Source organism: Triticum dicoccoides, chromosome 5B (assembly GCF_002162155.2).
Source record: "Triticum dicoccoides isolate Atlit2015 ecotype Zavitan chromosome 5B, WEW_v2.0, whole genome shotgun sequence".
In the NCBI taxonomy this organism is placed as follows: Eukaryota; Viridiplantae; Streptophyta; class Magnoliopsida; order Poales; family Poaceae; genus Triticum; species Triticum dicoccoides.
This window is the reverse complement of record NC_041389.1, coordinates 400,975,574-400,989,143: the sequence shown is the minus strand read 5'-3', so window position 1 is coordinate 400,989,143 and position 13,570 is coordinate 400,975,574. Positions and strand designations below refer to the sequence as shown.

The 13,570-nt window shown below is 43.5% G+C and overlaps 2 protein-coding genes across 2 annotated transcripts in view; both read right to left on the bottom strand.

The window, feature by feature from the left end:
• LOC119309481 (20 kDa chaperonin, chloroplastic-like) overlaps positions 1–3,159 on the bottom strand; it is a 4,784-nt gene extending 1,625 nt beyond the window's left edge. Inside the window, exons 1-4 of the mRNA XM_037585472.1 lie at positions 3,013–3,159; positions 2,747–2,918; positions 1,028–1,207; positions 552–707 (exon numbers count right to left, since the gene is read on the bottom strand). Of these exons, the coding sequence (XP_037441369.1) occupies positions 552–707; positions 1,028–1,207; positions 2,747–2,914 (504 nt within the window). The 5' untranslated portion in view covers positions 2,915–2,918; positions 3,013–3,159. The remainder of the gene's footprint in view (positions 1–551; positions 708–1,027; positions 1,208–2,746; positions 2,919–3,012) is intronic.
• Positions 3,160–3,427: 268 nt separating this feature from the next.
• On the bottom strand, positions 3,428–9,561 carry LOC119309480. The gene is made up of 10 exons (XM_037585471.1): positions 8,254–9,561; positions 7,590–7,748; positions 7,145–7,498; positions 6,998–7,061; positions 5,831–6,048; positions 5,638–5,751; positions 5,375–5,480; positions 5,088–5,299; positions 4,662–4,765; positions 3,428–3,995 (listed from the first exon to the last, which is right to left on the bottom strand). The coding sequence occupies exons 1-10, from the start codon at positions 9,511–9,513 to the stop codon at positions 3,848–3,850; spliced, it is 2,739 nt and encodes a 912-aa protein (XP_037441368.1). The 5' UTR covers positions 9,514–9,561; the 3' UTR covers positions 3,428–3,847.
• Between the last annotated feature and the right edge of the window lie 4,009 nt (positions 9,562–13,570).

Below are 13,570 nucleotides of genomic sequence, written 5' to 3'. Positions count from 1 at the left end.
AAAAAAAAAACTTCACATTGACAATCACGATCCAATAATGCATATTCGCAAAGACACTGAGCATGGCGAACCTGGAGTAGAACCATAGTGGATCAGAACTAAAGGTAGTCGGGCAGAAAGAAAGAGCAGGAAAGAACAAAATTGAGAAGTAACACAACCAAGCTTTTTTTATTTCAATTAAATGACGTTGCCAAGGCTCATGAGCAAAACAGAGCAGAGCAAATAACATAACGAGTATTTTTCTTGCTCTACGTTGCTTCTTTTTTGTTTGAAAGAGCACTTCTTGTTCGGTTGTTAATGAGTTATTATTGCCCTATCATTAGTGGGTAAAATCATCCTCTATTTTTTCTGTTGAATGGGTGCCATACCATAGTACAATATTCTAAACTGGATGCATAATCCATGAATAATATTTGCCAATAACATAGCCAATGCAAATAGAGTGTGCAGTTGTAGTACTGAACCAAGAGGATTTGAATGCACATTCTGTTCACAAGAGGAATACAGCAACCACTCAGTAAAGAGTGTCAAAATAATGTCTTGAAACAGACCTTAATGAGAATACGGTCACTCAGTGGCTTCAGATCTTTCACGTCATCAGTGTCAAGAATACCAATGATGTCATCTTCTTTCATAATGAGGTGGGTGGTATCATTGAATTCCAACTCGGTACCAGCGTATTTAGAGTAAATAACTTTGGCACCAACCTGTAACCAGATAATATATTGTTACTTCCTCTCATCGCAGTAAAATATTAGGTTAAATAGGAGAATAACATAAACTGTGGCCACGAAGAGGTCATGCGAGTAGTCTTCAAGAACATAAGAGTGATTTACTGATTTTCATGTGAAAAAGATCTACATGCAATTAAGTTGTACTATTATTTCTTGCCCATAGATGGCACTTCAGTAACAACACATTTAGGTGATTTATCTTTCCGTTTATTTTATTTACATGCTCTGCTAAACAGGTATAGGTCCTATCACCAAACACTAGATGATCTTAGTCAACCAAATAGGGTACATACCGGAACACTGATCTCGACGATGTTGCTGCCTAAGCTTCTCCCCTCTCCAACTGCAACAACCTCCCCTGCTTGTGGTCTTGACTGAGCTGTTGTTGGAAGCAATATCCCTCCAGCAGTTTTATCCTCAGTAGTCTTGGTCTTCACTAGTACCCTATCTCCCAATGGTTTCACAGAAGTATACTGCAAAAAATTCACCAGTTTATTAACAGTAGAGCTTAGGTAAAAACCAAAAGGCCAGGGATTGCACATTACGTTCTCAGAAGTTTAAACAGTATCACAACTAACTTGTAGTGAGCAACGGACCTGCTTCACCTGAACAACTGCGATAAACTGCAGAAAGCTGTAGGTGATATGGTGCGATATAATGTGGGTGATATGGTGTGTGAAGTAAACTGCAGAAAGCTGTAGCTTTGCACATGAACATACTTGGTTGGTGCGCAGCCATGCCACACCACAAGTTAGGCAAAGATTTGTTCCTTGCCACCTGGGTTCCACACGTATTGACTCACAAAAGTGTGGTGCTGATTTTGAACGCCTAACCTTAGGCAAGTTTGGAAACATTAAGTGTGCCAAATATATAACAGCACAACTCTCTCCCTTAAAGCCAAAGCATATCGCGCTAAAGAGAGTTAAACTGCAACTAATTACCAACAAACTTGGCCCTGCACAAAATTTGAAAACTAGCAGGTTTGGGGAGTACATCAATTTTATGTGTTGTGCCCTGAAAGTCCCATTTGGAACTTCCGGGGATCTGCAGTAACCACATTGAAGGATTTGCATCAGAAATGGTCGGAAATCAGAAGTATCTCATATTTTTCATGCTATTTATGGTAGTGGTCTTTATATTCATCAAGACAGCAGAGTAGCTGGGTTCGAAAAATATATATAAAGACAGGAAAGGCAGAAATTTACATCTGTACAACAGAAACAACATATGAAGGGAAAACCTATTCAATTATGCACTCCAGTTTGTGTTGAAAAACAATTTAGGCTGTGGATCTGTGTTTTCTAATAAGATTACAGAAGGTCTTGTGACAAGCAATTCTTAACGAGTAACTAATCTTCGCTCCCACAGAGCCAAGGCTCCACCTTGCAGTACCCTAAAGCACCATTAACCATTCTAAACTGGATAGGAGTAAGTGTATGGATTACTGTGTTTCCTCTCCTACATCCTATCCAGTTTCCTTAGGCCTTGTACAATGCAAGGTGCTTACCAAGGTCGGCAGTACCCCCTGTGAATACTCCACCAGTATGAAAAGTTCTTAATGTTAGTTGAGTCCCTGGCTCCCCAATTGATTGACCGGGGAGGTGCTTAGAGAAATAAACCAGGCTTTCCTTAAGCACCGGTGCTTTTTTTTTCGAGGGAAAGCATTCATGGCACACTTTATTGCAAAATAAGCAGCGATGCATCGTTCATTACATCTGAAACAATAAAGCTAGGGGGAACATCATCCTAAAAAACAGTAGAAGTTGAAACAAAAGCATGTCTATCTAAGTTGTACAGGGTAGACGCTCAATTAGGCATCTCTCCTGTAGAAATAAGCACCTGTGCTTCAGAAAAACCCGGTTTATCTATCTAAGAACCTAGCATTGTACAAGGTCTTATACTCCGTATGAAATAATGGCTACGTGCAAGGTGCAGCCATAGAGCTACCACAAATTGTGTAACCAGACAGTGGTAGCATCTGACAATTTGTGGCCCAGTCATTTGATTGTTACCTTGGGGGACACGACCGTGGCGGCCCTGACGACGAGGCCCCGGAACCTCCGCCCCGTCGGCACGGGACGCGCCGACGACGAAGGGGGGACACGGAGCCCGTCCGCCAACGCTGGCTTCGCCATCGCCGCGGACGCCACCTTGGGGCCGCATAGATGCACCGACGCCATGGTCCTGCCGAGACCAACCGCCAACAGCACACAGAATCACACAGTGAGCTACGGGAGACCCAACGAAGCGAGCTTCCGGGGCACGGAGAGGCGCGTACCTGCGGCGAGATTCAGCTGAGAGCGCGCCGGAGTGAGAGGGAGAGAGTGACGAAGCGAGGGTTCGGGGAGGAGGAGAAACCGAGGAGACCGGGGCTAAGCTTGGGATAAGGATTTTGTTACTCTCGGGTTTAGGACGAAAAGGAGGCTGCCGGAATTATTTTTTTTTTTGAGACAAAGGAGGCTGCCGGATGGTTCTAGAGGAGGATTCTGGCTCCCGGACCCATCCATCCGGGCTGGGGAATCGCTTCGGGCCGGCCCAGTTTTGTCTGCATGGGCGGCTTCTCGCGGCCTAGCCCATTATGAAAGGAAAAATAAATGTTACGGATGGATTGCAGACGCTTAACCAAACCCTGATCGATCTTAAAAAAAACTCGGGAAACAAAAGGAACATTGCATACTTAAGAGATACTGTACTTGACCGCGAACTGAATGATCACGTATAAGCCACTGATGCACAATATTGGGCAAATGATGTATGAGCGAGTACTTAAGAATATTCACTCACATAGCCCGATCTTGTGATTTTACATTTTTACCCATAATCATCCACAACTACAAAAAAAAGATTGTGATTTACTGTCATGCATTTTACATTTTCACCCGTTCACAAGTATGTGTTGTAGCACTTCCTTCGGTGCCGCAATTGCTTTGCCAGAGAGTTTACCATCGAGCATTTGGTGCATTCCTGCGTCAGGATCTCGCCATCAGAAATTACGGGTATCAGCACAGCAAGCAAAGGGCTTCACCTTCACTCTGCATCTTTGGACATTCATTTAGGTGATCTACTAACGGTAGTAAGTAGTTCACGCTGTCACGGTGGAGTGGTAGATTTCACTAGTCATTTAACAGTTGGGCCAGCATAGCATCTGCACTCTCAGGGCCATCATTGTTTACACTGGGAACTATATGCTCTGGTGATATGAACCGGACAAATTCTCGGAGTTCTGTGAAGCTACTGTGCTCACTGTACGGTACTTCATATCTGTAGAGGGGAAGAAACAGCAGGTAGAACTTCAGAATCAACCCAGAAACAGTAATCAGGTCATCACGGTTTTGGGGTTTTGTGAAAATAACTTCAGAAACATTGAACTAACAAGAAATATCTCCGTTTTCTCTAATGTGTAGACAACGTTGGATTTAGTTTTGCCCAAAAGAATGCTCACTCCAGCTCTTAGAACAGTTTCTTCATTTTGAACAAATATTAAGTGAGGTTAATAAGGTGAAAACTCGTCTGAAGAAATAAGGTGAAAACTACAGTACGACAATCCCATTGTTGGAAAGTGCAAATAGTGTTAAAATGGTTTCTTTACTATTTTCTTTAGGGAAATTACAGAGTGACTACTACTCCCTCGGAAATATGAAACGTTTGAGCTTTACATGATTATAGTCATGAAACATGCTTCCATGGTTTAATAATTTATAGTAAAAAATTGGCATATTCATAACGAACTACCAAAGTTGCATGTTGGAGACATAGCTGAATTGCCGATGCCCAAAACATGAAATACTCCCTCCATCTCAAAATAAGTGTCTCAATTTTGTACTAGCTCTAGTACAAAGTTGTACTAAGCTTAAGACAGTTATTTTGGGACGAAGGGAGTAATATTGAACAGGGGAAAGTATCAGTTAAGCAATTCCAGGACAGTACCTGATGATTGTCCCTTGTTGCCACCTTCTGCCTGGTGTCTTTTTCCTCCCTTTACCAAATGACCAACCAGTAGGACAAAATGCCACAATGAGGTCATACCGGTCCTAAAAAGCAAAGTAGCCATCAGAAAATCATAATAGACGACACTAAGGAACATGGGAATAACACTGCACTGAGATTTCGGTTTCTCACTGGATAGCAACTTTGGGGAATGAATTATGAAATGTTGATATTTAAGGCTTGGCTACTTGATCCAACAGAAAACTAAGCATAAAAAAACTAGATGTCTTTTATTAATCCTGGTATTAGATAAACAGAATGCTGGTAATGGCTGCCAGGTTGACCTGACACTGATGAACGATAATAGCTTTGAGATGTTATAACTTAAATAATATGCAGCTGGTAGGATAGAACAGTCAGCCTTACAGCATATTGACTCGATAAATGTTTCAATCGTTTGAAGCTTGCTAGAGTCCACATGGGGACAACATGTATGTGACTTTCAGCTTCATTGGCTGTCAACCAGGGCATGATTTCCTGAGGAAGCTCCAAGTGCTTTAATATTTGCAGCTTTGCAGCTCCAACATATATTTTCTTCTGAAGCAAACGGGCAACCTCCGTAAACAGTCTTTCTTTTCCTGCGACCGGTGACAATATAAGACATGAGATACAGGAGCACTTGAATATTAAAGAGCGCGAAGATGAAACTGTACCAATTGTGTAGCTGCCAATCAAAAACAGTGTTTTTGGATTAAAAGCTTCTGCTTGTATGGCCTCAATGACAAATTGTATTACAATCCCTTGACTTGGGAAGTCATACTGCAAAATAAATTTAGCGTGTGTGAAAAATTAATGGCAGATTGGTCGTAGAAACTCAACTCTAACTTTTTTTTTTGAAAGGAAACTCAACTCTAACTTTGGTAACACTTTTTTGCGGGAACTTTTGGTAACACTTTTGGTCGGGAAAAATACGTACTCGTGGATTACAGTAGGTCGTGTCAAGTATTAGAGTGTGGATGTGAGAAGACTGCAAAACAGAATTGTTGGCCATCTCGGAAGAAAATCGGAAGTCTCCAGTGTGCAGAACAGCCTAAAATGCAAGCCAGGAAAAATAAGATATGGACTAATCAAGCCAACAGAAGATAGAACCAAATCAGAACAATACTTACCTTACCATTGGGAGGCTCAAAAAGGATGATTATTGATCCAGGGCAATGGTTGGCATCAAAACATGTCAAATTAATACCAGCAACAGTAATCCTTTTGTTCAGTGGCAATACATGCATTCTATCCCATGGGACACCAATCTTATGGTGTACAAGGTTTGCTGTTATTGAGGTACAGTATATCTTCCCATGACAAAAGCTCTTAGTCAAGCCTTGGTAATCTGTTGAAGACAAAGACCTCAAGCTTAGGCATGAAAACATCAAATAGAAGTGTGTAGCATCACTGAGGTGGGAAGCATTCAATTGACTAAACATACAATTAGAGATAGAGTGAACAACCAATGGGCATGCAAATAGACAAAGCCTGGTGGTCAACTAGTAGTCTAGACAAACGTTAAAGATGATAATTCAACAGAAAGTGAGAGAAATAAAATGTTCTTTGATTAAACAAGAAACTGTCTACACACCACTATCCCTTTAGTCCATATGAGGTTGTTGGCAACTCCAATTTGTTTGTTCCAGTTTATATAATTTAAAAAGGGGAGTGCAGTAAGCTAAGCACACGTGTTGTTTATAGTATTTTTTTAAAAACTATGCACCAGTATATTCTGATTAGGTAAGTTCAAAAGTTACTTTGCTGCTATGACTGTAGCTCCATGAACATTACAGCCCAAACATTAAATATGTATAACGCAATAGAGGCCAGCAGTCAGCAGATTCAAATTTATAAAAAAGAATTTTAAAAAAAGATAATCCTCCTACCACATTCCATACAAATCCAGTGACTCACACACCAAGTAATTAACATAATGGATGAGTAGTAGGGTACCGTGGCCATGTTTCATTAGAAAAGCACTTAGATTGCTAAAGAACAGCCTCGGGATGTTCATAAAGTCATAGGGGCTAGGTATGTTCATATACTTTTGGGTTCAGTAAAACCGATTGCTCAGCAGGAAGCTCTTATACTGATTAAAGTTTGCAGACATCTCTTTCTGGATAACTTAGGCCAAAACCACTAGATCACTACGAAAACATAACAAATTTGTTCGTTGAGATTTGAGAAACCTTCATTCAAACAGGGGAAAAACATGTACTCAGGAAGTTTGGCGATCATCTTTTGTAATTACTCTATTAGTTGGCACTGGCACGCAAAAAAGAACCTTGACTTACGGTCTAGATGGAAGTGTGTCAAAAACCAGTGACAGCAATCTCCTCGTAAGTAGCGAAATGCATCCTGCAGCAACAAATTTAGTTACAGAATCCACTAGCGTATGAAGGACAAATGCTCCAATTGACTTGTGCCTGGAAATATCATACCACTCGAAAAGGTGTTCCTGGGATACAACACCAAAGAGGTGTATCTTTAACCTTTGATTTTCGAGTACGACTTCTGCTAGTAGCCACCTTGGCACTAGAATTTTTCTGGTTATTTAAATTAGATGGTTTCTGGACTTTGTGGTCTCTCTGTTTCTGATCAGATGAGGAACACCGAAAGAATTCCGTAATTAATTTATTCCCGCTCATTGGACCTTTAGTCCTTTTAGTATTTTCAGAAATTAACACATCTGCTTCTGTGTCATTAGCATTGTCATTTTTCCTCCTTAATTCACCAAGGGCATGGATAATTTTCTTTCTGGGTCCAAGGGAAGTAATTCCCATACCAAGAAGATCCTGCAATCCATAGGCACCAATATGTTAATTCTCTTATCTATAACTAGAAAGACTGTCAAATTTAATACACCAACCAGTATACGTTGACTACCTCTTCTGTGAGCCACTGCAAGGTCTCCCAGTCAACTTCTTCTTTGGTAAAAACTTCCTCATATTTAGATAGCCCCAGGTTCCTTAACCATTCTACAACACACTTGTTCTCAATATTTTCTCCATCACAAGGTCCTCTTTCATGATTAGGATTAGATTCCTGGAACAGAGGAAATTCAAACATCTTATGTGATGTTGGTGAGAAATAATTGATACAAAAACTATTGGAAATGCCAATGATCAAAACATTAACCAAAAGATATTGAATCAAGAGTCTCCTCCCCTTACTTGAGTTTGTGTGTGCTTGAGTTAACATGACACGAAAACATGACACAAATTGCCAACAGCCACACGATCCACAACAAAATATTGACAATATATGTTCATGTGTTCATCTATCAACTCGACTAGGCAGGTAATGATGCACATGCACAACAACAGTCCACGTGACTATGATTAATACACAGTGAATGAAAATATTATACAACCTCATGCTTAAATTCAATATTGAACACTGGTACAAAATTTCAAGAAACACATCAGTACCTAAGGTTACAATAAATTAAACTACCTTTGAGAGCCCAATAAGTTATCATGAACGATTAATAGAAACACTATACTAGCACAGCAGTTTAATAATATGTAATATGATATTGAAGCATCACCTTAGCAGGTTCATCTTCGTCGAGGCAATTGTTAGTATGTGCTAGCTGGAGCTCCTCACTCAGATCAGAAATATCTGACCCACATAATGGGCACTGCACTTTATAAACTGACTCAAACCCCCCAGAATCCATTTTATTCCCTTCAACAGGAGATGCCCTGCTGTTACGATGACTATGCACCTGATCCTCCATGCACAGGTTTATGAGCTCATTAAGCTGGGTTCCAATCTCAAAATTATCACAATCGTCCTGTTCAACATGATGGGTCGTACATGATTCCAGAAGCACCGATTCAACTGAATTCGAGGATAGATACTCTACACAATCTGCAGTTGAGCTTGATTTCTTCTCCCTGGTCTCAGGACTGAGAGTAGCAGCATCTTCTACAGCAACTTTTCTCTCTTCAGAAACCAAGCTAGAGATTCCTAATCCAGGCTCTTGGAAGTATTTGCAATCTGCACCTCCAAAATCGTATTTTGAATCCGGGACTAAAAGCTCTGATACTATAGAACATGAGGGGCAATTGCCGTCATGAACTTCAAATCCACTCCGCTCATTCTTTTGGGTCTCGGATCGAGATGCAATCTCAGCTTCTATATCCACATTCCCTTCATCAGAGACAGAGCTATGGAGCCATGAACCAGATCTCCCCACCACCACCCTCTCCTCAGGAACCGCATTACAAGCCCTGGATACCCCATCCGCCTCTTCAGAGTGCCAACTCCCCAAATTACATGTTTCGCCTGACTCCAAAACACTCGATTCTCTCGAATTGGGGAAGCTACTGGAACTTCCGTTGCAACCGTCGTATCCGCCCAATCCTGTCTTCTCAGCAGCGCCTAACTTGGGGCCATCGGAATGGGACCTCGATATGCCGCAAATTCCTCCAATCGTCACTTCGTTGCCCTCCGGTACGCGGCGCGTGCCGGTACCAACCCTCGAACGGCCCGCTAGGGTTTCGGCAGCCGCCGCGGCCACTGTAACAACACTCTCGGTGGAACTGGCAACGGGGCGGTTCTCCTTACCGGAGTAGGGTGACGGCAGCTGTAGCTTCTTACGGAGGTGGCGCGAGACGGCGCCGTTGGAGGAGGGCTTCAAGGGACGGGGGCGGCTGGCGGGGGGAGGGATATGGAAGTCGTCGTCGTCGTCTTCGAAGCTTGCGGCGGCGATGAAGGGCCTGGTTGTGGTCTTGGTACGGGAGGTGGAGGTGGAGGTCGCCGGCGGCCATGGCTTCGCGGGGGGCTTGGGTTCCGCCGGCATTTGGTGAGAAGGGGAATTGGGTGAGGAACTGGGAGTGGGAGATGGAATATTTTGGCCGTGGCTATTTCGAAATGAAATGGAAAAGGGCGCGCCTATTTCTGTGTGGAAACGCGAGAGCGAGACTGTGTCTGGGCTCCGTGGGCCGTTCGGTAGGCGTGTTTGCGTGTAGCCATGCAATTTTGGCCTCTCTCTTTTTCGAACCTGTGAGATTTTATTCATTTAGGAACATTTTACAGGTAAAAGCGTGAAATGAAGCACGCTAGATACTCCCTCCGTTTCATAACGTAGTGTGTCGTGGTGGGCGCACGGCAGATGACATGGAATGACTAAAGAGAGTAGGAGGTTCGAGGGCACTGGTAGGCTCCAGAGGCGAGGTTGGCATGAGCGAGCGCGGGACGCAAGACATACCCAGGTTCGGGGCTCTCCGGAGAGATAATACCCCTAGTCCTGCCGAGTGTGGTTTATATGTAACAGTATAGAGTTGCTCCTGGAGTTGTATGAAGGAAGAAGGAGAACTGGCCAAGGCTTAGGCTGCTCCTTCTTTCCAGGTGTGTTCTACTAATGGGTGGCTAACTTCTCTATCCTTTCCTACTTACTTGCATGTGTACGCGAGGGCTCCTGGGGTTTTTATAGGATAACCCCCAGGGATACAATGGTAATGTTACGAGTTTGTGGGTCCGGGTCGTCAGCGTCTAACGACCCGGGCTGGGACCCGCTGGGGGCCTGTGGTTCGCAGGGTTCCCCTAGGTGCGGGGCCCGCGCGCCTAGGGGGACTGTGCGTTGTTTTGTCGGTCGTCAGGAAGTGGCCAAGTCGAGTCTGGTATAGTGGCGCTCCGTCAGGTCGCCGCTTGCTGTCGTCAGCAGTGACGACGGGGGCACTGTTGCCACGCCGGGCCTAGCCAGCGGGTAGGTGAGGGGCATTGTTGCCACACTCCGGCTAACCAAAGACATGGGCGGGGCACTGTTTCCTTGGTCATCGGTGGATGAAGACTCGTCCCATCGTACAACCTCGATGGAACGGGAGCTGACCCGTGGCTGGGTTGCAGAGCACGCCACAGGTGGAGCTGGCTTTTTTGGGAAAGCCTTGGTTATGCCGGGTTCGGCTGTCTTGTACTGGTTGTCGAGGCCGAGTCGAGGTGCCTGACCGGGTTGGAGAGTTCGGCTGGGTCGCGGGACCTGACCGGGTAGAGCGACCTGGTCAAGCGCGTGCTGGCTTGAGGGGCAACACCGGCCCCGTTGTTTTTGAAAAGGATCTGGGTTTCGTTGCCTGCCTGGGGTTCATCCCTCGACATAGTGTGTATAGATTTTCTGAAAAATCAAACCAAGCAAAAATTAACCAAGTTTACACTAAAAAATCCCAAACATATACAACATGAAAATATAACTGATGATGCATCCATGTATTTGGTATTTTAAATGTACATATTTTTTTTCTATAAACACGGTCAAAGTTTGTAATATTTGACTTTTAAAAAAATGTATATGCACTACATTATGAAACAGAGGAAGCACACCAAGAGTGTCTTTGACGAGACACTGATTTCCCTGGGAAGATTACAAAGCAAGGCATCTAAAAAGCAACGATGTGTTTTGTATTTGTTGACATCAGATTTTGGCACAGTCAAGAACTTATTTAAGATGGTCTCAAATGGAGAAGTGATCTACATGAAAGAGTTCTGTATTGTTGATATGAACATCTTTTAAGTTTGGGTCATCGCCATCCGATTTCATCTCGAAGGCCGAAACTATGCTCAAAGTACTAAGATCTTATATTCAGAGTACAGTTTGGCCGATTAAGCACCCAAGACGACCTCAAATGGAAAAATTATCTATACAAATTGTCTTCATCTCGTCGAAACGATTGATTTCTATATAAAAATCGTCCAGATCCGAATTCGTATGCAAAATTTAGAGCAATCAGAGTGCAGACCTGTCACGAGGCGAGATGTGGCGCGCCCCACCAGACGCATGTCTGATGGGTAGCGCAAAGGAATAGCATGTTTTGCGTGGCCAATTTGACCCTCAAGATGATCTCTGATCAAAAAAGTTCAACATAAAAGTTGTTCGTCTTGTTGAAACGGTCAAGGTTGCTTTTGGGCTTGTTTCCATCCGAGATCGTTTACCACCACAAAAAAGATCTGCAAGGTGCAGCCAGTTTAAACCGAACAGTTTTGAAAAGTTCGGACAAAACCAATCCGAATTTGACTAGGATTTTGGACGTGAATCCAAGCCTTTTCCTTCCACGGGAAGTCCAGCCGCCTCTTATATACCTAAGGGGTGACGGCCAATTAAACAGCACACAATCGATCAAATCATCTATCACCTTTTATCTTTTATCTTTTCTCCTTAACCCTAGTTCTTCTTCTTCCATATTCTTCGTCTATTCTTGTTGTTGCAAGGCGGTGAACCTCAAGGCCCTAGGGGCAATCAGGTCGACCTAGGGCAGCCCATAGCCAATGCGCGCCCTGACAGGGTCCCTCCCGGGTGTGTGGGATTTCGGGTCCTCAAAAGCATCCGCCGGCTGTCCTGCATATCACGCTGCCGGTCGGGTCTCCTTCGACGTGAGTTGCGGTGCATCACCCTCGGCGTCGAGGATACACGGTGGCGTGTTCGTCTGCAAACACACTTTTTGGCTACTCCGCTGGGGACGAAGCTTTGAACCGTGTCCAGCCCGTTCTTGTTATGAAGAGATTGTCATCTAGGGTTTGCAATCTGCAAAGGTAATATGAATACGCAATTCTCTACTATATATGCAAATAATTCATATGGTGGTACTAGATCGTTCAATGATTATACCCTATCGGCCAGCCCTAGTTTTTTCAATCATGCATCTAATTACGTGCAAAGGCCGATTCAAAGTAATTTACATGCTTCAACTTCTTATGATACTAGTAACATGCACCATATGTACTCCAACTCTCATGCATCGGCAACCCCATAAATCGCTATGCCGATGAACAACATGATGAGTTTGGTCAATCAAGTTGAAACACCTCGGGGGGGGGGGACTTCTAATAGCATGCGGCAAAGTGTTTCACCTTTTTATTCATCGGCAGCTAATTTGCAATATGTGAATCCAAACATGCCGATGGATGGGAGAATTGGTCATCCTACTGCTAGCTGTTCGGCCAGTTACTCTCAACCGTCATATTCTACACATCATGTTAGTAATTTTTTGGCACCGTATACAACTGTAGATGCTCATAATTCGGCTTCGCACCTTCATGGTCATAGCCGAATAAGTGAAAATTTTGCAGGAACACATGTGTCTTCATCTAATACTGTAGCATATAATGCATGCTATACGCAGTTTGAGAATTTCGGCAACACTCATGAATTATTGCTGAAAGAATCTGAAAGTATTGCGGAGCAATCCCTTTCAGAAGTGGTTGTGGCTGCATTAAAAAAGAGCTTGACACAAAACAAGAGGATTGGTGCTCTTTGCCTTGAACAATATGAAAATGGGTTGTTTCCTGATTATGCTGCAATAAAGGCTAGAGTTTTGCAAGAAGATGAAACTTCATCAATTGATAGAATTGGCGAGAGAGCATATGGTTATACAGCAGTGCATACACCTACACCTTGTCCAACTGTCAACAATTATGTTCCTTGTCACCTCCATCTCAAGCCAATGATTCTCCATCCTAAACAAACTGCTTCTCGGTGCATCATCAGAAAACTGGACCAAGATAGGTGTATGGTCAGATGTAGTGGCTGGCACAACTGAGGCCGAGGTCTGCAGAAAGCCGAGATTCCAAAAAGCATTAACCAGCACACAATCCAACCGAGCCAGCGTTGGAGTACTTCTCTTGTTGGACCAAGTGAAGTTCCTGTTATCCAACTGAATATCATCCAGACCATTGTCTCTGATCCAGGAGTTGAAAGATTCCATGACTCTCCAGCTAACATTACCCCGGAATTTTTTAGACGCAAAACAGTACATGTTGAAATCACCGACAACCATCCAAGGGGCCTCAGCTGGCACAACAACATTGCTCATAGCCTCAAAAAAAGAGGGCCTATCAGAAGCCAAGCAGGGAGCATATACTGATGTGAG